The sequence below is a fragment of the Trachurus trachurus genome (assembly GCF_905171665.1).
Source record: "Trachurus trachurus genome assembly, chromosome: 22".
Lineage (NCBI taxonomy): Eukaryota > Metazoa > Chordata > Actinopteri > Carangiformes > Carangidae > Trachurus > Trachurus trachurus.
In genome coordinates this window covers 11701908-11726221 of record NC_139907.1, presented here as the reverse complement: position 1 = coordinate 11726221, position 24314 = coordinate 11701908, and the positions used below count along the sequence as shown (strand labels likewise).

General features: G+C 46.5%; 1 protein-coding gene across 1 annotated transcript; it reads right to left on the bottom strand.

Moving 5' to 3' along the window:
* Positions 1-4585: 4585 nt before the first annotated feature.
* Positions 4586-16348, bottom strand: LOC311005708 (SLIT and NTRK-like protein 3; the record flags this gene model as incomplete). The annotated part of the gene is made up of 6 exons (XM_083998237.1): positions 16109-16348; positions 15674-15925; positions 15333-15448; positions 14125-15054; positions 12433-12652; positions 4586-5806 (listed from the first exon to the last, which is right to left on the bottom strand). Exons 1-6 carry the CDS (start codon positions 16322-16324, stop codon positions 4586-4588), a joined length of 2955 nt encoding a protein of 984 aa, XP_083854363.1. The 5' UTR covers positions 16325-16348.
* Positions 16349-24314: the final 7966 nt, after the last annotated feature.

The window sequence follows — 24314 nt, the reverse complement described above, 5'->3', positions numbered from 1 at the left end:
TGTCTTCTTGCAGCAGGAAACTCGACACCTTTCGGATGTGCAGGGACTTAAACGTGGGTGAAAATCCGTTGAAAGTGATCTACTTCTATCAAAAGGGTTGTTTCCCCCCCCCCCCCTGTGCAAATCTGGGAATCCATATTCTCCTTACTGTCTGTTTGTGATCTCATACACAGACACACACACTTTGAGAACTGCAGCACAAGGGCTGTAACAACTCATGTGATGTTTTCAACGTCAGCTGGGCCCGGTCCCTGCCATCTTAGTGTCTCCACACCCGCTTACTGAAATGACAGAATGACACAGTAACAGACACATATCAGCTTACTATAATAGCACCTACCCAACATGCCGAGTAATCCGCCATTTTAGCTTCACCACACTGTAAATAAGTATTGTCATGTTACACTTGGAGGCACGGAAATCTTCATCTTCTGACCGTAACTGTTTGGCAGACACGTAAATTGAGCTCCGAGTCTTTACAGAGATCATGTGGGTGGCGTTGAGCGCCCGAGAGCAGACACAAATCAAAAGGCGGCCAGAAATGTGTGGATTCACCACGGCAAAATACAGTATCCGTGTCTGTTTCACACATCTACTGAGTACTTTTTTCTTCCCTCTGTCTCACTGCTGACTGTAACTCTCTGCTCGCGCACAAATTAACAAGTCCTCCAGCTGCCTTAAGCCTGGAAACACCCGCTCGCTGATCTTTCTCCCCTTCTTTTCATCTCCTCCCATCCTCCCTCAAATCTCCCCCTGTCCTCTTTAGTCCCTCTTTCCCTCCCTACCTTCTCATCATCATCATCTTCTTCCTTCCAGCATCCTCCTTACCCTCCCCTCTCCACCTCTCTCTCTCTCTCTGTCTCTTCCTCTCTATGACTCTCACTCTCTCTGTAGGTATTTCCCTTGCTGATGTTGTCCATTGAGAGCCGGTGATTGTCTGTGGGTGAGAGCAGAGGAGAAGAGTGGAGCCGATTACTGCAATGCAGAGCAACCAAACAACATCACGGTGCTGCTGCAGCAGCAGCAGACGCTGTGTGTGTGTGTTTGCATGTGCGCTTGTATGTACAGTTTGTGTACATATCTAAGTGGACTTTGTTTACTCGTGCACTTGGTATTTGTATGTAGGCGAGGGTGCACACATTTGCAGAACTGATACTATGATGTAAATGTTTATGTGCCTGTACCCGCGGCGCGTTATGTGTGCATCTGTGAGCGATGACCAGCTCAACCACAACTATTTGTCATGCCCAAACACCAAAGCTTCTGCAGCTATGCACCATGACTTTTAAATAGATCTCTTTTCACTGACATCAAGCCAGGCCCAACTGTGCATTTTTAATACCCCGCATGTTTATGCAGAGAAGAATATGGTTTCATGCCTACACACACACACACACACACACAGAAATCTGCCTATCTTAAGGCTCAGGCTAAATCTATTATGCAAAATGACAGTGTTTTAATCAGGCTAATTGTCCAGCTCCTCACCATGTCTCTGCCATCTCTACTTAACCGATGCCACAGCCGCACTGTTTTTTTTTTTTTTAAAGGAATAAATGACACGGCAGTGGAGGAAGAGCGAGAGGCAATCTAAGCAACAGAGGCCCACAGGCGTTTGAAGTCTAAAGACTCTTTCATCCTCGACTCTGGGAAATGAATGATTTTTTTCACACAGTGACAGGACAGCTCTGACAGGACCCAAACACATGAACCATGGCAAAGCTGTCAGATAGTCAAACACACATACACGGACGCATACGCATGCATACAGGGAAACACAAGTGTGAGACACACACACACACACAGCTGGAGCGAGTCCAGAGTGCCAAAGTGTTGCGAAAAAAAAATCAGGCACTCTGCGCTCATGGGCGAGGGAGTGAGAAGTGAGCGTCAAAAGTGAGACAGAGAGAGGAAGAATGGGACGGAGAGAAAACGATGCTATAATTAGTCGTTTGTTGCTTTAACTGGCATTTAGTTTTAACTGGGCTCCTTTGTCTGTGGACACAATGGGGCTGATGTGGCATGAGTGAACTACACAGCTTAGAGGATTAAGGCTGGACTGAGGCTGTGGCGCCGCACTCACGCTCTCCGTCACGCGCAACAGACAAACACTCAACTAGCTGCACAAACACACAGCTGCATGCTCTTTCTTCAGCACACACACACACACACACACACACACACACACACACAGCACACCCCTACAAACAAAAGCACACCCACTGACACACACACACACAGTCCAGCATGTGCACACACAAACGCACCCACAGGGGGATTATCTGTGCAACAGAGTTCTGAACACTGAGAGTGAGGAGGCGTCTGAAGAACTGCACTCATCACCGAAGGATGGAGAGAGCACAGAAAGACACAAAACACACACACGCGCACACACACACACACACACTTCAATGTGAGCTACCTGTGTGTTGAGCAGCATATAGAACAGCAGCTCTACGTGTTCGTCCTGTGAGGCTGAGCTGACAGTCAGAGCAATGAGAGGCAAAGAGAGGGACGGGGAAATGAAGGGGGGAAGCGGGGGGGGAGAAAGAACAAAAATGGAAGGTGAGAAGGAACGAGGAGCCGAGAAAAAGAGAGGTCGCGTCGGACGGAGAGATGAAAGCGGAGGAGAAAGAGAAAAAGCATATGGAGAAAATCATTAAGCCAAGAAACTGAGCTGGGAAGAGATGGAGCAATTCACGACCTTGGCCCCCGAGGGGCCACCAGCCTTACAAGTCCTCATTTCACAAATAGAATGTATTGATTTTGTACCATTAATGTGGGAGATTTCATACTATTAGCTTCTATCTCCAGCCTTTAGTGTGCGAGGAACCCTGCAGGCACTCAGCGTTGCTCAACTCTCATCTGATCTCTCCAACATGCTGCGTGGACAGGCTTACAGGCTTAGCACACCTCGAGCTGTTTCTTTCATGCACCATTAAAACTACTGAGACAGAGGGAGAGTGAGTGTGCATTTATGGGGGTCAGGGCATGTGTATGTGTGTGTGTGTGTGTCACATAGTAGCTGCCATTGCAAACAGTTTTTTTTTACGTAGCACCCTTTATTGTATTTCGTGGGTCGGCGGTAAGAAGGCTGAACCAGATGCAGAATCATCCTATACATTAATATAACATGATCCCTTACAGGAGAGCTTCAACACGCAAAAACTAAGAATAAATATATTCACAACTGCCTCTACTATTGGTAGGAGATGAAAGCATAAAAAGGTACCTCCGTAAAAGATAATAATTGATAGTTGATAGAAGTGTCTGTCTTTTCTCTTTTTTTGACCAGATAAAAACAAACCAAAAAACAAACAAACCAAAAAAAAAAAAAATTCCTTCATGTCCTGGATTTTTGTCCTTTCTTTTGCCATTCAATTTTCCTCTGAGAAATACTTAAAAATCAATACAATAACCTCAGTGCCTTTGTCCAATGAAAGAAAACATGGAGCAGAGGTCCTCGCGGCCCCATTAAGTCTAGCTGATTAAGAAATCCAAAATGCATCCAATCCATTGCCACAGTGTCCTTCTGTATGTCGGCCTTTCTTTGTTTTCCCTTGCAATCATAAAAATAGTAACTTCTCTATGTTTTCCGTTGGAAAACCACTTTATACTTTCACACAGCACACCGCAACAACCTAGTCATGATAAGTCCTGCATCTAGCCCTGTAAAAATTCAACTGGATAAGCAAATTAAGTTAACTGGATGAGATGAAAATGAACTGAACTGCATACAAACAACTCCGATATTGACTGGGTATATTATTATTATTTTTGGCTCATCCAGGGAATGCAATTATTCGGCGGCTTTGATTGGTTTTAGTCTCAGTCGTCCATCAGCGTCCCATCCGTTGGTAGTCAAACCTCTTTGTTTAGATAAATAGATCTGTATTCATAGAAAAATAAGCATTGACCACGCTGCTGGCTGTTCATTGCTAAGGCACTTGGCTGTTTTCAGTAATTTCTCTCCCTCTCGCTTTGTCTCTGTCGCTTCTCCATCTTTGCGTGTCCACCCAAGCTCGCTCCGCACCTTCCGCCTGTCACAGTTTGTGACTCTGTGTTGGATGTTGCAAAGAGCTGGTGTGTTTCACCTCCACGCAGGTCTTTTTGAGAGTGATAATATGAACATTAACGCCCACCACCACCACCACCACCACCATGCTGTCTCCCGCTCATTGTGCCGCTGAGTAGAAACAAACAAAAAAAAACACCAGGAAAGAGCCTTGGTTCGTTACGATTGTGAGGTGTAATGGAGGGAGAAAAAAAAAATTACTGTAGTAGCTGCAGCTGAAGTTTTTGCCTCCAGGCAGAGATCTGGGATCAGCTAATCCTTGCCAAACCTATATGCCAGTAGTGGGGAAAATACAAAAAACTGACCTCAGCTCGTTATCCAGGAATAAACATAGTGTGTAGTGTAGTCCCACTCCCCCACAGGCTCCTCTCAAAGCCACGCCAGCCTCTGTACAGGAGTCATTGTTACTGGATGATTCATCACCAGAGAGGGAGATGATGAGGAGACGAGAGAAGAGGGGTAGCAGGAGGAGGAAGAGGAGGTGGGCGACGCGGAGGAGGAGGAGGAGAGTTAGAACTGGTAGGAGCGGTCCAGCACCTCCATGTAGTCCGGTGTGGTCCTCAGTCTGGCTCTCTGCTCCCCTGCCTGCGCCTGCTCGCTCTGACCGCCGCCGCCGCCGCTCCCGCCCGCCAACGTGGAGCTGACGGTGGTGACCAGCAGCGTCTGGTCGGCTCTGCTGTCCTGTTTGGGGTCTTGTGGGTGGGGGTAGCGGGGCGGCGGCCTCGCGTACCGGTCCGGCAGGTCTCTGAACTCCGGCGCCGGGAGTCTGAAGAGGCAGTCCACCAGCTCCACTTTGGGCGTGGGGCCCTGGCTGTCGATCACCGTGGGGCAGAGGATGCCGTTCCCGTGGAGACCGGCGAGCGGCCCCATGGCCCCCGTGACGGTGTTGATGGGCGACGCCGACACCTCCAGAGTCCACTCCCTCTCCTTCTCTGCAGCCGAGCAGTATCCTCCCTCGCCGTCATTGGAGGCCATGAACGTCGTCGTCTGTTGCTGCTGCTGCTGCCGTGGCGGCCGCTGCTTCACCGCAGCATCCTGCTCCTCCTTGTAGATGGGGTTGCTACACATGTGCGAGGCCGCGACGACGGGGTCGGGGCCCTTCGTCGCGGTTCCTTCCGGGGGCAGGATGGTGTCGTAGACGTGGTTGTGTTCGGGCGGAGGGAGCGGCGGCGGCGTCTCGGGGAGGCCGTGCTGCTGCTGATGGTGATGATGTTGGTGATGTTGTTGTTGTTGTTGGTGGTGGTGGTGGTGGTGGTGCGACTGCTCGGTGAAGATCCCGCACTCCATCTGGATGCCGGCCAAGTCGACCTCTCCCTGGCGACGGAACGGCAGCTTGTCCCTCCTCCTCAGGGCGTAGGCGATTAGCGCCGCTGCGGCGAAGAACGCCGAGACGAACAACAGCAGCAGGCTGAGCACTAACACCGTCAGAGAGATGGAATCCTTCCCCGGGGGGATCAGCGGCCCCAGCCCGGGGTCGGGGTAGCCGGCCGACGCGCCTCCTCCGTCGTCCGCGGCCGTGGAGGTGGCCGTCTGCTCCTCGCGCTCCTCCTGGGGCTCCAGCTCGGGGCACAGCAGCTCCATGGAGAGGGAGCGCAGGTCCACGCCTTTGGTCTTCTCCGGGGTGTGACAGACCACCTCTCCCACCACCACCACCGCGCTCAGACCCTCCAGCCAACGCTTGAGCGGCGCCGCCTCGCAGTTGCATTCCCACGGGTTCTGCTGCAGGTCCACCTGGAGAAATACACAACACCACAGCGCGTTGTCATTGTGCAATAGTAGACTAATTACTGGTCTGCCATGCAATGCAAATCCATGAATCACAACAACAACGGGGGAAAAAAAAAAAAGATCCTTTTGCTGACAACCTTGTGATATATATTAGTTACTTGGTAAATGTCTTGTGTCTTGAAGAATAAGGCAATAGCCAACACTCTAATAAGATGACAACAAGAAAAATGATATTTTCTCTGCTACCTTTGCCTCTCACTAGTGGAATATGCGGGAAATGAGTTTTTCGGCATTTGCATAATAGAATACAGCTCTCCTCCATGGCAAGTGTCTCTAAATGATTTTTTTTTTTTTTTTTTTTGAAAGATGCGCGGGTTGGATAGCCCTGATTAATGTAAATAATGTCATTATAGGGTCATCATAACATTGAAATGCTTACATTTACTGAATGGCTGCGCACGAGCATGATATATTCTAAATAATAGAAAACGATCTGAGCAGGGACCAATTCAACTTGTTCCACCCACACAAGCTCTCTTAAAAAAAAAGCTGTTCACACATGTACTACAGCAGGTTATGGGACTATTTCAGTTTACAATAAAGACCACTCAGAGTTTACATAAGTGGTTATTCACAAAACTCATCGGCAGGTTTTGTTTTTTTTCCTGTGCGACGACGAGCATGTGAGAATATCACAGCACTTTGTTGTTAACAATAGACGGGATGTGATGCAACTCTCCCCTGCGCTATAATCCAATAGGTATTTGCGTAAATCCATTTCTCTCATTGCCAGCTATTGATTGCGTGTCCTAAAACAAACTCAAATATTCACTTTGCCACACTTTGAAATGCCTAAATCAGATTATGCACAAAGGGAATCATTTACATCACTGTCATTTCGTCTGCACAACTGATCTCCTCCGTATCTTTAGCAATGACTTTGGCAGCGAGGGCTGATATCCTCTCTGTCACACTTCCAAGGAGCTTCGCACAAATGTTGTCATGCTAATTTGGTTAGACCATCTCCCTGGCTTGCAGAAATAGATGGATGCTTTTTGAGATGATTCAGCATTGCTGTTATGGGAGCCATGGTATGGCCTCTTCCCCATGCCTCACGCCGTAGAACAGGATGCTCCTTCACTTTATTGAACTTAGCCCACTGTGGGGCCATTGTGTGGCTTTGATAATGACATAAGTGCGACTGGAGGCGGAGTAGAAACAACACTCATCCGCAGTTTTAAGTTAACACTTCCACTATATTAAAGGTCCACTGGAAAAAGTGCTGCTTCGCAAGTTTCTGTACTGTTGTCAACATCTGTGATGTAGCATGACTGAACATTAAAAAAACAACACCACATACTGGAATAAACACTGTTCATAACTTCCACAACTATAATCTCACATCTGCTTGAAATTCTTGAAGCGTTTTATTCCCAGGTTTGCCTTAGCTGTTTTCTTTTCTGTTTGCTTTCATGCAGATCCCAAGAGGTCTCCCCCCCCATCTCTTTTGCAAGCATCTGTCCAACATGTCCAACACAGTTTACAATTTACACGCCTGGTCACCTAGTGTGTGGTTTGCTGTCAGCTTGTCAGTCAAAGCCGCAGTGCGAGTTGAAATTACAGACCTTCCGTTACCCAGACAGGTGCTGGAGCTGTAGTGGCAATTCAACTGCACAAAATCGGTGTAGTTCTGTCATAATGAGGCTTTTAGTAAACTTAGTTCACTTACAAAGTCAAATATAGCAAGTTAACAGCAACATGAGGCAAAAGCAGCTACCAGCTCTCATTTAAATGTTATAGATTTGAATGCAACACTCACTGTTTTTGATGCTGCATATTCAGAAAAGCTTTTTTTTTGTCAGGAAATATATTTTCCTGACTTAAATAATGACTTCACTTTTGGATGAAGCTTCCACCCTTTAGCCACAGACGAGTAAATCTCCTCTTGTGGGTTTTTATTGTTATGACAGAGATCAAAGATCAGGCAATAATTGTCCAAAATTTTACTTGGGAGCTATAAAGAAAAATCTCATCAAGGGAGAAATTCAGGATGTTCTCAGCGAGCCATGTGTCTTATAATTGATCACTTTGCCCAAACAGCAATATCCTGTCAGTCATTAGGATTCCTCCAGTTAGTTCACGGAAATATAGTCAATATAAGCAGATTTTTTGGAGGTTCTGGTGCAGCAGGGCTTCTTTGCTGTAGTCTCTGGTGATGAGAAGCCCCTGAGTGACAGCTTGCCTAGCTTTCTACATACTGATGAACACGTTTCATTGTCTTTTGAATAATACACACAGAGCAGAAATGAAAAGGAGCGCATTTGAAGAAGAATCTGCAGTGTATGCAAAATGTTGTTTCTCTGGGAAATGTAGGAGAATAATACAGTGCATATACCACATCACATCACTTCCCTATAGTAGAGCGCCAATAGGATTGTGAAAGCCAGGCCACCCAAGATTTGAGCTGGGTCATTGTGACCTGTACTGGCGCCAAACAAGTCGAAAACAACAACGGGAAAGCCAAAGAAATATGGGAATAGGGAATTGCACCACACAGACACCCATAGTGATAATAACAGCCAAGTGCGTGACCATGGGTTAGGTTACGTCACCAAAATTCCAAGATAAATGAATGAATAATGAACTGAATGAATAAAGGAACTGTTCTCTCCTATTTCCCGTTTGGGGTAAAGTGCCAAAATATCTGGTAAACAGGATGAGCTCTGTAAGGCATGTCACTCTTTGTAATGTGGGAAGATATCTCGAGCCTACGCTGGTTACGGCGCCGTGTTGGAATAAAGAGACCCCCCATCTGACACCTGTGTCTCGACTCTCGACCATCTGATTCCTCTTTTGTTTCACCTCTTTCTGCCACAACAGAAACGTGTAGGGAAACGGTCTTTGCGGCCACAGTTTGAGAGACGTTATATACACACAAAGCCAGAGAAATGTGTCAAAGCAAATTCACTCCTGGATACTGTTACACTGTTGTGTAGTATATCACTGGTCTGTGATGCTGAGCGAACACCTGGAGGTTTTTCTTTCTTTCTTTCTTTTTTTTTTTTGAAGTGTTGTAATTTACTTTCATAGTGTACTCGTGCTCCTTTTGCCTGCCTCGTCAACTTCTCCCTCAGATAGCGATTTCCCATATTTCCTGGAGTGACTTCAACAACACCTTGAGAAGGGGCATGAACTTGTTCTGTCCTGCGGTTTGTGTTTCGTGTAGGTGGAGAGAGAGCGGTACTAGTAATAGCAAAGAGCAAAGAGCAAGAGTTTCTGGTCCACTGAGGCTACTGTCAGCGGAGAAATTGGCGTCTCTGCCTCTGATTGCTGAACATCAGTGCAACATGGTGAGTCCAGAAATGAGCCCTTGATCTCTTATTCGGAGGGAAAACAAACACCGACTTTAAAACGGTGCTGTATTAGATATCTGGATTTTCTGTGTTGGAAAGTATGTAGACATGACATAATCTGTGTTTGTGCCATGTTACCAACAGGGAAATCTAACACTACACAAAAACATGCACCCAGACATCGCGGTTTTGAATCATATTTTTACACAGTTGTGCTATTTTGGAAAATCACACATACATGCTGGAGGACATTTAAATGGAAACTATTTTTCATAGCTGCTATATAAAAGGCTGGTCAGTAATCCAATACCACAGTTCATTACCTCTCTGTATATGACTATAATGATGGTAAAATGCAATGCAACTTTCACATGTGTGAATGTGAATACTTTGCTGGATATTAGAACTGATATTGAATAAAATATTGCAGTAATAAGTCCAATACTAATTATGTCATATCATATCATCCACTCTCTATAGTTAATGAAGTAGTACTTCAATTCCTCTTCTCTTTCAGTGGAGAGAAAATCCTGCCTTTATTTTGAAAGAAAAAAGAGATAATCTAACAGTGCAGAGGCAGGAATTAAACTGGCTTCAGTATTTAATGCTTAATCACAAATACTGAAGATGGTCCACTTTCCATCCTGACATAAGACGTTGATTCATGTGTTTGCCAGAGGACTGGTCACAGTCCACACCAGCTCAAAGCTGAGCGCCATTACAGTTTTTCTTATCGAGCGATTTAGTTACAACCCCCCCTGTTTTTTGCAGCTCTGTGGAAATATCGAGTCAAATATTGGTCAATGTTGCATGAAAATGTAGCTTCTTCTCGCAGCATAAACACATCCTCCAGTTTATAATATGTTGAGATTGAAGAAAAAAAAGAAGATGATGATATCTATTAGGATGTAAAACAGCCAACTGAAAATAATGACCAGACTAGACCAGAGGTACGAGCTCTATTGCATTAGATTTGATTTGGGATGATGTTCAGATAATGACTGTGACAATGACAATGACAATTGACTGTCACTGTCTCCCATAAATCATTTTGTTTCAATTTTTATTGATTTGTTTTTTGCCTTGATTAAATAAACAAGATATCAGGTCAATAAATGAGCTTTACAGGTTCTGTAAGTTCATTCATTTTCAATCTTTACGCTATGCTACACTAACCAACTACTGACAAACGCAAAATAGTACAGTGTGGTACTGTGAACAGTACAGGAGTGTTGGTCCTCCTCGTATCCAACTGTCTGGAAGTGTGTGAGGGACCAGAGCTCTCACAAGGTGGATGAGATTTTTTCTTTTTTAATTCACACATGTATTGACAGCCCGATGGAATCAAACTACAGGGGTCGAAAGTCAAGAAAAACCTTAAAATCTGGTGGAGCTGTGCTGAGCATTAATGTAATGGTTTCCTGTCAAAACATTCCCTGGTGAACACTGTATTGTTTTCATCAATCTTTCCTGCGTGTGGATTTGTTTATCTACCTGACATCACTCGAGGTGAAATGTTCCTGTGGGCAAATCCTTCATTGCAGTTGGCAATAATATGCGAGTGCTGTGCATTTATTATTTTTTACTACATTTACAGAGAAAGACATATAGGATACTCGGCACCCACTCAGACGCTGATTCATCTAACTGAAGTTTATAATTATTTTACAGTTAATTCTCTAGTTAAGAAACTATAGACACTATATTTTAATTTCCTCTTAATGAGTCACCAATGTTAATGATTATTTTTAATTACAAAGACATCAAGGGCGGTAGTTTTTCAAAAATATCAGTTCATGTAAGTGGGCGAAACTGGATAATCCTGTCCTTGATGGCAACACCGAGTCTGAGCTATACATGCCGCTGCTTTATGATTATCAAAATGGAGTGCTTTTTGCAGCAGCTGTGAGCTTCATCCTGCTTCCATCTGTGTTACCCTTTGATTTTACTGCGTGAGCTTTGGCTCCAAAAACACATGCCAGCACCCAGAAAATCCCACTAACCAGGCTTCAAACAGGCCAGCAGTAAGTCAACAGGTGATATCATTGTCACATTATTTCCTGCAGTCCATGGGCAGCGCTAATGTGGCTTTGTCGGAGTAATAACAACCCGGTAAATGAATGAATTCAATTACTGTGCCACAGAATTTGAGCACTACAATGGCGATACCGCTGGGCTTTGTGAATATGGGCCTACAGTGCGCTTCCATTTGGTGAATGCTTTAATGCACTTGGACATCAGAGGCGTAGAATGGCACAAAAATATAATACACTTCTACATGGTTGCTACAGCTGCATAAACCAGCGTCGTCCTTCCCTTGAGCAAACATTTAGAAACAGCATGTGAACTGCAAGCCTCACCCACACTCCCTAAGATCAGGAATTTTTCATGGAGCAAAGTAAAAACGGTAACTCACAATGACATTCAGGGGTAATCCACACCCACCTTACCTCATTCTACTTTGGCTCTCCGAGAAAAGCCTGGTACACTAAATTTGCTGAAGTGAGTGGAGGCAGGATGAAAAAAAAAATTGTAATACCTTGGGCTCGGTCCTTATCGGCGCATTGTGTGCGGCCGCCAGCCACGCAGTGCTGCAGCCAAATGTGTGAGGCGAGGCCAAACAAAAAACAGTGAATTTAATACCTAACGTTTACACAGTCTATTTACTAAGAGGTGCGTTAATTATAAGCATACTCAAAAACTTGAGGGGTGCAGCTTTCTCCAGTTTAGCTGCTGATTTATTAAGACCACTTATGCAAATCAAGTCAATTGCAATTTTCCAATTAGAATACCTGAGGCACAGCCACGGTCCCACATGCCGCAGCGGAGCTCTCAGAACAACAGACGACGCAGATGATGGAGAAAACCGCAGCTGTGCCAGAGACCAGGAGATCAAGGGCTGCCCCAAGTTTTAAATGCAGGTTTGGCTCCATCCAAGATTTCTGCTCGTTTTTGTTTATTCCGTTAGGTGACAATATAATGTGTCCTGGTAATGACATTTGAAATAAATATACTCTGTATAATTACGCTCATTTTCGTTCCGTGAATCAACAGCAGTTATCCAATTCGGTAATCTCACATTTTTCACCCTGCCACTATTGCTCAACAAAATGCACGTTATGTGCCCTAAATTTGCTAAAAGCCTCATGCCAGGTATCTGACTCATTCACGCACACACACAGGTTAGGAGGAGCAGTCATTTTTTCGAGCATCCACCCGCACTGAAATCGCCTCGATTGTTCAGTAAAAACACAGCATTGGATTTTTTCCACCAACCTGCACCAGTCCCGTGAGATGCTCCAGCACCCCCTCCATAGGAAGGTGCAGAAGGTGGTTGTTTCTCAGGTTGAGTCGAGCCAGATTAACCCCCGAGAACACGCCGAGGGGGAGGCTCTGCAGGAGGTTGGCGTTGAGGAAGAGGAGCTGCAGGGATGGCATGGAGTCGAACGTCCCAGGATCTATCTCGCGGATCTCGTTGTATTCAAAATAAAGGTACCTATAAAACCAAGAAGAGCACGGTGTTACAGCGTTTATATGTCTGCAGACTGAAGACGGACTATTGATATGGGGATATAAATGGGGCATGGTTATGTTAGTGATGTCACCACTGTGTCTTCTAGTGCTTCTAGTGAAATGGGACAGTAAATACACATGAAACACAGCAGTGAGGTCCATCTTTGTCTCACCTTGCTGCAAAAACATCATTTTTATTCTTGATTAGGACACAGCATGAATCTTTAAATCAATTTATCTTGTAAGTATTCTGTAGGTAATTTACCTCTCCCACACCCCAGCATGATAATTACACCGCTGAATATTTATGTTAAAAAAAAAGTCATAACTGAAATTTGATTTAATCTGCACTTTCCCTGCTCACAGCTGATTAGCTGATCAGTATCAAATGGAATTGTGTAATTTCACACTGATGACTACTTCCACTTGCATTGGCTCTCCTGATCATCATGTTCAGTTTAAGGAACTTGGAATTTCTCTACTTTCCGTTTTCAATCACAGAAATCAGCACAGACTTTTCCTTGCATGCTAGTCGCCCAATCTACTTCCATTGCTGAATTAAGTAAGTAGTAGATGTGGCTTAAATGGACTTGCAGCGCTCACTCGCCCTATAACAAAGGCTAACGAGAGGTTAAGAGGAAAACTTCTCCAATGTCCAGAGAGGATCTTTATTATTGATTAATCGTCAAATTAATAGGTCTCTACATTTTCTCAACTTTACCTCGAAATACAGAGACAATGGAGCTGCAAATTAATGGCTGAATGATGCTGAATAGGAAAGCATTATGCCACAATCCCTTAGTCTTTATATAGCTTCACATCAAAACTGACCTGTTGTCTTAATCAAACTCCACCGTGTTTAATTCGCTGAATAAATACAATTGCTGACTTAAGATATTTGCTGTATGCATTATTTGCAGAGGAATTATATTTGTAAGCTTAATCTGACAATGATACATATGCATCATTCTGACGACTTTTTTTTTTTTTTTTTTCATAATAAGCCTTTCTCCAGGAAGCAAATTCCTGGCATCATCCAGACGTCTCGGTGCCTTATCAACACCTCTGTTTGTGAATACAAAAAAAAAAATGAACCAAACAAAAAAAAATCATTAATTTTCACATTGTCACTCATGCCAGACTCACACCTCAGCCGAAGAAAGCCATCAGGCAGCGTGACTAACAAATGACAACCCTGGAAGAGAATGGGCACCTTTCATTTCAATCAAACTCCGGCACAATAGTTGTCAGAATGTTCTGCTCTGTGCTACGCCAGTATTACAGTGAAATTAATTTTCACATACTTATAAACAAATGTCTAAATACCTAAGCTGACATGTGGGTTCAGTCTGTGGATTTGTTTGAAGTGCGGTGACAACAAAGTGCTTGAAATGCTGCGAGTGATCCAAAAGCTTCCAGCGAGAAAAAAGCAACAAAAAACAAAAAACATCCTACCTTAGATTCTGCAGCCCCAGGAACACATGTGGGCTGAGCCTCTCCAGGTTGTTCCCATTCAGGTAGAGACTCCTCAGGCTTGGCAGGCTGGAGAAGGCTCCCTCCTGCAGGTAGGAGATGCGGTTGTTCCCCAGGTGAAGCAGGTCGAGACTGGAGAAATTCCAGAAGTCTGTGCGGTAGATCCTCTGGATTAAATTTCCGCTCAGGTAGAGCTTGCGGCCGTTCAGGGGCCGAGGCGTGAGCTGGGACACGTTGACGAAGCCGCTCTCCTTGCAGTTGACGGTCAGGCCGAGGTCTGTGATGTGCAGGTTGCACGTGCAGCTCAGCGGACAGATGATGGGGATGGGGGGCCGCGTTTGGTAGCCGGCCACGGGGGGATTGGGGTTGGGCATCAGGCTGCGAGACGTGGGGGACGTTCTGGAGGGTCGGGGCCTTTTAGTCGGCCTCGGGTGCCTGTCTCTGTCTTTACGCTCCGCTGAGGAAGAGGACGATGACGTGGAGGACGTGTGAGTGTTCTGGCGGGAGCCGTGCACCATGGAGGAGGGCTTGGTCGGCCGGACTCGCCCGGGATGGGAGTTGGGTTTGGAGTTCGGGGGCAAATGCTGGGGCTGCGATCCCGCCGAAGGACCGCCCGCCTCTGCCTGCAGCTCTTTATCCGGCAGGTCAGCGCACAGCTCCTTCCGAGGGATTTCCCTCAGGTCTTTACCGTGAAGGTGGAAGGGATATTCACAGGTAACGTCCCCGACTACTGCTGTGTAAGGGATCTGACCCAGCCACTGCTGTAACTGCACTGCCTCGCAGCCACAGTTCCAGGGATTCTCCTCCAGCTGCAGCTCCATCAGGGAGCGACCGACGTACTCCAGGGTCCCAGCATATGCCAGGCTCTTCAGACGGTTTCCCCGCAGGTCCAGATGAGTCAGAGACACGGATCTGGTGCAGCAGGGAGGAGGAAAAGCAGGGGGATAGTGAGCTAGGTTAGATGAAAGGACAATGTGATAGTGAGAGAAAACATAGGTTCACACATTTCATTTCTGTGAAATCTGCTTTTTATCTGATGATTAATCCCCTCTTATGATATGAAATAATATGCCACAGAAACATTAATTCAACCTCAGTCCAGACCAGCTAATTGTGTCTGACGCTGATATTTCTACAGATCAGTCCCTGCATGATTCAAAAGCTTTGCAGTAAAATAATCTAAATGCAACCTGAATAGATGAGCAGGCAAGACAGGGATCAGGTTGTCATTGAGGATGAGAACCCGGAGCTTGTAGAGGAACCTCAGAGCACCGCTGTCTATTCGTTTGATCACGTTGTAGTCGGCCTGCAGGTAGGAAAAGAGAAAATGTGATGAACATATAATTGCTGCAGTTGAAAAACAGACTAAGCTGAAAGCTGTGGCGCACAGAGAGATTTCTTCCGCTCAGACCAGCTGCAAACCGCTACGACTAATTTTACAGCTAGTACCCGATGTAATATTGTGCAACAACCTTGTCAATGATCCCGTCAATCACGGGTAACCGACATGGATTATGGTCTGGAGCTCTACCTGGAGGTATTCCAGAGCCTCTAAGCCGGCGAAGGTGTCGTTTCTGAAGACCTCCAGCTTGTTCTCGTGGAGGTACAGGCGTCTCAGTTTGGCCAGCCCGTGGAAAGCTCCCACTCGGATGTCCTGGAGTGCATTGTTGCCAAGGTTTACCGACACCGCGTTGCCAAGGTGCTGGAACCCGTTACTATAGAGACGCCTCAGAGAGTTCCTCTGGAGGTTGAGTTTGAAAGGGCGGACCCACGACTGTGACACCTGGGTGATTAATTAGGGGTCTGATTAGTTATCATATTAATTACATGAATTAAACAGTAAGAAAAAAGCTGCGTTAGAGACAGGATATTAGCCGTGGAGATACGGTATGTTAATGAGCTAAATGACGGCGCAATAAAGCACTATGCAGTCCTACATATTAATGAGTGAGAGTGAGAGTGATACCTGGCTGACATTGGTGAAGCCCCGCCCATCGCAGTGCACGTGCAGCACGCCTTCTTTGACCTCGCACGTGCACGGCTCGAAGCACGGCTCGTCCACTTCCTCCTCGGAGTTGTCCACCAGAGGGGTGTGCGTGGAGGTGGGGGTGGGGGTGGGGGTGTGCGACGCCCAGGACAGACACACACACCCCAGGGCCACTGCCAGAGTGACCCACTGCATCCTCCTGCTTCTCCCTCTCAGCTCAGCAGCCTGGGGCTACAGCCCGACATCGGCCCTTCACCGCACTGCATGGCAAACGCCCGGCAACATTCATACAGTCACACACACACACACAGAAACACACACAGAAACACACACACACACACACAACCACGGTTAAAAGAGGGCAAACAGCCAGAACGGCAACAGCAAAAGTCAGTTCAGGATGAATCAGATTGATGATACATCACAAGCATACCAAAGCAGTCAGAATATAAAAGTTAAATCACACAGACCGGAGCGCCATGGGCAAAGAATTACATTACATTGGAATAATGATGTATAGGCCAACTGGGGGCCACTGTATCGCCGTGATATGATCTAAACTCTGGTAAACATACTAAAGCCGTACAGTATGTAGCATAGTAAAAAAAAACAAGGCCTTCGGATTTATGGTGGATCACAAAAACAGGAGATATTGATTGAAAAACGAAAAGCCAAACAATCTCTCTGCTGCGACAATGTTGTTTTTGAATTAAAAATTTAAATGGTGACATTGAAAATGCAAAACAAAGGCAAACACGTGGCTTAATTCACCTGTGAATCACGTTTTATCATTTCCTGAGTGGCTTTTTGGACAAGTGAGTGAGGTAGAGTGTGTGTGTGTGTGTGTGTTTGGGGGGGGGGGGGGGGGACTTGTGATGAATATATTCATCTGTATTCTCCAATGCCCGGTGAAGCTGAAATGTCACGCATGTGTTGTTTTAATGTATGCAATATGAATATGGGTAGATGCAAATCAGAGCCGTAATGCTTCTGGTCTAATGAACTGCTCCATTTAATAAGATGAATGGCAATCAGAGAACAGAAGGATGAGGCACAAAATACCCCCATATTATCAATCAGCAGAGTATGTTAGGTTATCAACAGCCATCAAGTCCTGTCATAGTCATTATTGTGATAATGACAGTGGAGTGAAAGCAACTCTGCAAATCAAAACTCTTCAAAAATGTTCAAAAGGGCTGATGTGATGCTGAGGCAGAGCAGCGACGAGCGGGAGCATGAACTGACGGTGGCAGGGATGATGATGACCATGAGGGTGGCACTGCAATAACAACAGAATTGAGAGTTGCAGCAGTCCGGGAAACAAAAACAAGAAAAGGAGAAGAACAGCTGAGATGTGAGTCTTGCATGGGGATATTTCCTCTCAAGACTTAATGAGATCTAAATTGGATAAAGCATCTCGATCTGCTCATACAGTGTTGAACACTGCCATGCGAAATGCAATAATGATCATGATGGTATGGTAGCTGTAATCATACAGCAATAATCTAGCATCAGCGAGTTAGACAAGGAGGCAGCAGTGAAAACATCACCGCCCGGGAAAGGAAGAGCAATCACAGAGATGATTATGACGAGAGGGGTGTGTGGGGGGGGTGAGATGAAGGGAGAGGTGCAAACGCGAGGAGGAGGAGGAAAGAGGGGAACGAGGCGAAAAGAAACAGAGTAAAGGAGAGACAGACAGATAAAGGAAGAGTAATGGGCAGAGAGTAGGTACAAAGGAAGAGGAAACGGGTGAGGTGGGAGAGAGAGAGGGAGAGAGAGGAGTGGGATTGCATAAGCAGTGAGAAGTCAGTCAAGGCTGCCACTCAGGATGAGAGCTCACAGTGAAACCGCTGAAATCTGATATTGATTACATCAAAGCCCTCCTCTCGCCCTGCACACAATGTACGCCTGCCTGAGAGAAACGGCGCTGGAGCCAACTTACATGCATCTGTGTCTGTGTGAGAGAGAAACAGAGGGAGAGAGTGCGTGTGCTGAAAACAATGTGAGAAAGGTCAAACCATATCCAAAAAGTAGGCTTTTATAGCCTGCCAAGTACAGAAACAGGTAGCTAGACACGTGTAGATGAGTGTGAGATTTCGTAACAAACCCGTGTTAACACTGCAATACTTGTTGGACAAGTCCTACTGTACTTAAAAAAAAAAGAAAACAGGAGCAGAGCATGTGTTACTGCCATGTGAGACGAGGAGGGAGAACTGTTTTGAACCATGTAGGCTTCACACGCAAGAACACAGGAGAATCTATGCCAAAGTGCTCGATAGTGTTTGACAAACTGGAATACAATATGAAACACGGCCCATTCGGGGTCCCAGCAGGTTTTCGTTTTTTCCATCCAAGAAATGCATTGTTTATTGCCGGGCCCCGACTCCCTTCCCTCCCTCCCCTCCCTCCCTCCCCGTATGGAGGGGGATCAATACCCAGTCCAGATAGACCACTGGGATCCCTCCTGTTAGATTCTGCTTTGGTGGACGGCCATCTCCCCCCCTTAAGAAGAAGAAACACAGTCAACACTCAAGCCTCTTTCTCCAATCAGCCAAGTGGACTAGTCAGCAGTCGGCATAGCTCTGCATCATTACGTTAACAAGAGAGGAAAGGACTTATGTGTTGAGTGGTGACAGCACAGCAGAATTTAAAACTCCATCCATCCATCTTTCCATCCGTCCATTTATCTATCCATCCATCTATCCATCTATCCACCCGTCTCTCTATCTTTTCCTGTCCATCTAAAAACAGGCCTGACACAGGTGTGGCTTCCCTCCCTGTCTTTCTTGAGTCTCTCTGACACTGAGTTTTTTTTTCTTCCTCCTCTCTCCTCTAGACCTGCACACTGACGCAAGCGGACCAAAGATGACGGTCACTGCTTTTTCTTCACCATATTATTCATGTCACATAATTCCTGTGTCTACCTCTCTGTCCTTTCTGTCCGTCAGAATACACACACACACACACATACACATATACATACACATTCACAAACACACACACACACACAGATACACATACACACACAAACACACACACACACACAGATACACATACACACACATACACACACATACACACACAGAGCCTCACCAAACCTCACACTGGCTTTTTACATGGGCCCCTGCTCCCCAGCACAGACCCGCACTATCAGGCAAGCAGCAGCATTACTGATCAAATGTATGGGGCTATCAGCCTGGATAGCCCACAGCCCTCCAAGAAAATCAATTAGCACCAAACATTACAGCTCACAAATTGCAATAGTTAGCAGAATTAAAGCATGACCAATTTAACAGCCTAGTCATTAACAGAACCTATTAAGACATTTACCAGGCTATGTATGAAAATCCTTGGCAGAGTAACGCAATCCAATTGCATTCCCCATTGTCTGTCTCTCCCCACCAGCCTCTCTGATCCACACAGCGACGCTTAGCAGAGCAGGGATGCGGGTAATACTCACTCAGTCCGCCGCCAAAGAATTGGGGAACGACCGAGAAAACACTTTAGAGGCTGACTGTCGACATGTCGTTCACATTCAGCCGCACTCCTCTCTCTCTCCCTCTCTCCCTCTCTCTCCGCTCCTGTAGCGGCTGAGGCGGATGGGGAGGGAGAGAGGGAAGGAGGGAGGGGGGAGGAGGACCAGAGCAAGAGGGGGGGACGTGATAAGACTGCAATGAGGTGGAGGATAAAAACCAGGAGAGAGAGGGAGAGAGGGAGAGCAGGAGAGGGAAAGAGAGAGGGAAAAACAAACCGATTGGCTTTAGGATGCAGGTCCGCTTCTCCACAGTGCAGCCCGTGGGAGCTGCGGCACTGGACCCCTGGACAGGCGGCCAACGCGCGGAGTTGTAGCCTGCGTAATGATGGAGAAGCCTCTCTTCATCTCCAACACAACTGGGTAATTCATAGAAGAGAAAGGGTGGCGAAGCAGGAGGAGGAGGAGGAGAAGGGGAGAGAGGGGGGGGGGGCACCGGAATTAATCATGCAATAAGGCGGCGCGCAACTGCTAGTTTGTATATGAGGCATAAAAAGCGCGCGGGGTGGGTTCCTCCTCATCAAAGCAGCCAGTTCAGTTGCTCATCATAAACAGATTACAGAAGACACAACAGAGTCACAGACAATGGGCCCCATAAACTTTCTCCTCACGTTGCCCTCGTGTGCAGTCTGGTAAAAAATGCCCCGACTGTTCAGCTATACCGACAATAATTTATAATCTCATTAGTTTATTCATCTCTCCTCTTGCCCTTAAGCACCGACGGATTTCGTGAAACCGGTGTGTGTTACCATGGCGACTCGTGCCAGCTGGCTTCGTCGCGCACACACACGCAAGCGCGCAGGCATGCACACGCGCGCGCGCAAGAGAGAGAAGGAGAGAGAGACAGCACGCACGCAGCATCAGTCGGGAAAACTGTGGTGACTTTCATGGGGTAGAAAGCGGAGATTAGAGGGAGGCCTGCAACTTTCCACGGTCCGCATCACAACACCTGTCTCACCAAATGGAGGTGGTGGGCGCAACAGATGCCGCGCGAGGACTGAGATCAATGACGCCCCCCCACCAACACTGAATTTAGCTTCCCACGCCGGCTAATCACAGCCTGCTAGGTGGCTGATGCTCCATCAATACTTCGCTTTAAGTGACAGGTATGAGCCCCTCGTGAAGGCCCAGGCTCTCTCTCAGTGGACCAATGGCAGGGTCTCTCTCCATCAAGGACACCAGTGGTGCCAATGGTGTTGGTTAAAAAACAAGCATTCAAAAGCGTTCAAATATCAGTCGGCCGGTTTCATGGCTATAGGAAAAGATTTAATAACAACATGTCTTCCACATTACTGAGCTGAAAGTTCAATTTTCAGTTCAATTTCACATTGATTTCAGCGTGCATTAAGGTGAATCACCTTGAGGAAATGGAGAGGTGCATCTCTCCCTAACACACACACACACACACACACACACACACACACACACACACACACACACACACACACACACACACACACACACACACACACACACACACACACACACACACACACTCTCTCTCACACAGACTTTCTCCATCCTCTCCCTACAGCAGTGGAGGGGAAAGCTCTCCCTGGAGATTTCTATCAGAAACAGGAACAGAGACGGTTCCAGTAATATCAGGAAGATGTAGATGATGGTTATAGATTTCAGGGCTCTCAGGTGCATTAGGCTGTATTACAGCCTCCCCACAAGCCTACTTAATGCTCACTCGCAATGGAAACAGGCTGGCAGCAGGCGCGAGGCATGTATGCACAGATCACACGCATTTGTGGAGATGGCATCCGTACATATAAGTCTCCTCTGATACGCTGGGCTGCAGCTCACACACGTAAAGAAGCTTCAACGATGCCCAGATACTTCCTGTTTGAGGATGTCAGATTTGTGTGTCGTCTCTACCTTCCAGTGCAACAACGGCCATGACGGAGAACATGGGGAGAAAAACGTGCTTTCCTCAGCGCGGTGCCGGCGTTGAACCGTGGAGCCTCCCTAAATTAAGAAAACAAACGGAGAGGAACTGAGAGAAGATGGTTATCAGGCAGCATCAGATACCTGCGTGTCTGTTCTCTAGGGGCAGGAGCCGCTCTGAGCACATAAAGCACTTTTTTGGAGCGTTGAAGGGGCCTCTAAAGTAGGGGATCTATTTATACTGGCCTAGTGCTGTCTGTGGAGCTGTCCGGTGCTGAAATGGATGAGGATTCATGCTGTTTCATTTCAGCCACTTCTCCTTTCTTCCTCCTCCGCTTTCTCCTTCTCCAAAGCCTTTTCCTTTCTCCCTTCTGAATTATTTCTCTCAGATCATACTTTTGATTCCTTCTTTTTCACTCCCCTTTCTTTCTTCCTTCCTGCTCTCCCTCTCTCTTCCCCCTCTATTTTCTTACTTTGATTCTCCTGTGGGCTCTTGTCAATTTAGATTGGTTTACATGCCATTCTGTCTTTGATTTCTTCCCCTTTTGTTTCCCTCTCCTCTCCGCTCACTCTTTCCTCTGCTCCACTGTAGACATACTGCAGGAAGTGGTCATCCTTTCCTTTTTTGCAGCTCTCTCCAATTATACTTTTGCTCACAAGATCTCCACTGGGACTAGCTTGCATGCATGAATGAACACACACTCCAGACTTGAGGACAAGCAGACACACTGACAGGAGTAAGAGTGTGGTTTACTCCCCTCCCCTGCCAGTCCACGGGTCAGGAAATCTCCTTAAAGCTACACGTTGTTCACATACTGTTGCACTGTCTCCTTACACGTGTTTTTGGTTTCTTTGGGGGTCCACACTGCCCCCAGTCTTTAGTTACTCAGTGGGAAGAGGCAATCAGAGAGGCAGGCAAGGGCACCCAGTGCACTGTGGGAAGGGGTGGAAAGAGAGGGAGAGGAGGGGAGGAGCAGAAAGGAAGGGGAAAGAAACAGGCTGATGGGAGATGCAGAGAAAGAGAGACAATGAGCAGAAGGGAAGTTGAGGGGCTTGCTGAGACATGTGGTGAAGGGAGAGGACGAAGGGAGAGGGGAGCAAACAGATAGAGGGAGTAGATAGATATAGGTGGAGAGTGGGGGGAGGATGGCCAGGAGGGCAGGTGGTTTCTGTCATTAGCTCCAGATTAAAGCAGAGGGCAACTCCAGAGGACTCACCTCTGATTCACACAGTGGTACTGCAGGCAAGGACAAGCCTCCAGGGAGACATGAAACACACACACACAGTCACACACATATACAGGAGCACACGTGCTGAAAACACAGTAGTGATTCACAGGATTACCCACAGGCTCATGAACACACATAGAAATGCACGCACATTGGCATATAACACCCCCTCCTCATTTAGCATAACTAAACACAAGATACACTGTGACTCACGAGAACATGACTCCCACACACATGGCACATTACAAGGAGCCATGCGACACACTCACACACACACACTCGTAGTCTCTCTTACACACACATACACCGTTGAACTAATTAATCAAATCTCCTGTTTTAATTAGGATTCAGATCAGTTGCTATGGGAACCTTGCCCCCTTGAAATCTTAAGGTAAAGACTGTCTTTGCTGCGGCGGCCGCTGCTTCTGCCTCCAATGACTCTACAGGAAGCTGACCGAGGGGGACAAATTCATAATACCTACAATGATTCAGCTGGCTGCATTCTACATTGCGTTTTCTCCATCACAGACACATTTTTCTGGGGAGGCCCGAGGTGCCCGAACTGAGCTTCAATTTGGGCTCAGTCATAGAGAGGGGCACAAAAGTGGAAAAAATAAGGGGGAGGAATTATGACGGCTCGCACTAATACAATATACCTTACCATGAAAAGGCCATATGTGTTGGCATTCAAGGGGAGCTTCATGGTTTGCAGAAGCCTATCCAATCGATCACTAACATTTGCCATTTGCGCTCTGAAAGTTTTCCCGTGGCGAGTCACGTAAAAAAACACTTTCACACAGTTCTAATAGGCTGCTTATCCTCGCTATTACCACAGCACAGCAATTTCGGCCAAGCACTGGGTCTGCACTTGCTACAGTATGCCTGCCTGCCTGGTGGTGCCAGAAGTTTTGCTCTGAAAACATCATTCATGATGTTTTCACAAGGGCTCCATTAGAGATCAATAGGATATGTTTGGGAGTAGCAGCTCCAGTACTTTCACTCTCTGTCTCAGAGCTCTCAAGCAGGTTGGGGAGAATCAATGTGTCAACATTTCTGTTAATTTCAATGGGACTGAGGAAATATTTAAACAGTGACTATCATCGTAGCTCTGTTTTGAGGGTTGTGTAATTTTTTATAGTGTTCATACAGTACAGTTTCATCTTGCATACTGACAGACATACTTATCTCAAGAAGATGAAGACGGAGCTCAGACTGTAGTGGAACCACAGCACCTTCTTCGCCTGTGCTGCCGAGTGTATTAATATCAGCTCAGGTGAAGGATGGAGTTGATGAATTAAAGGAGGAGAGGATGCCAAGTTAAGCCATTAGGATACAGGAACTCCGGGCATGTGTCTGGCTCGCCGGTTGTCATGGTTGCGGTGTTTATCACCTCTTTTCTGCCGACAGAGGCCCAGGGGCAAATCAGATTGGCTTTAGACAGAGAGAGAGAGAGAGAGAAGAGTTTGTGAGTGAGGGGGAGGACATATTGGCACAGCGGAGGGGTGAAATGCCAACACTCTGCAGAGGGGAGGCT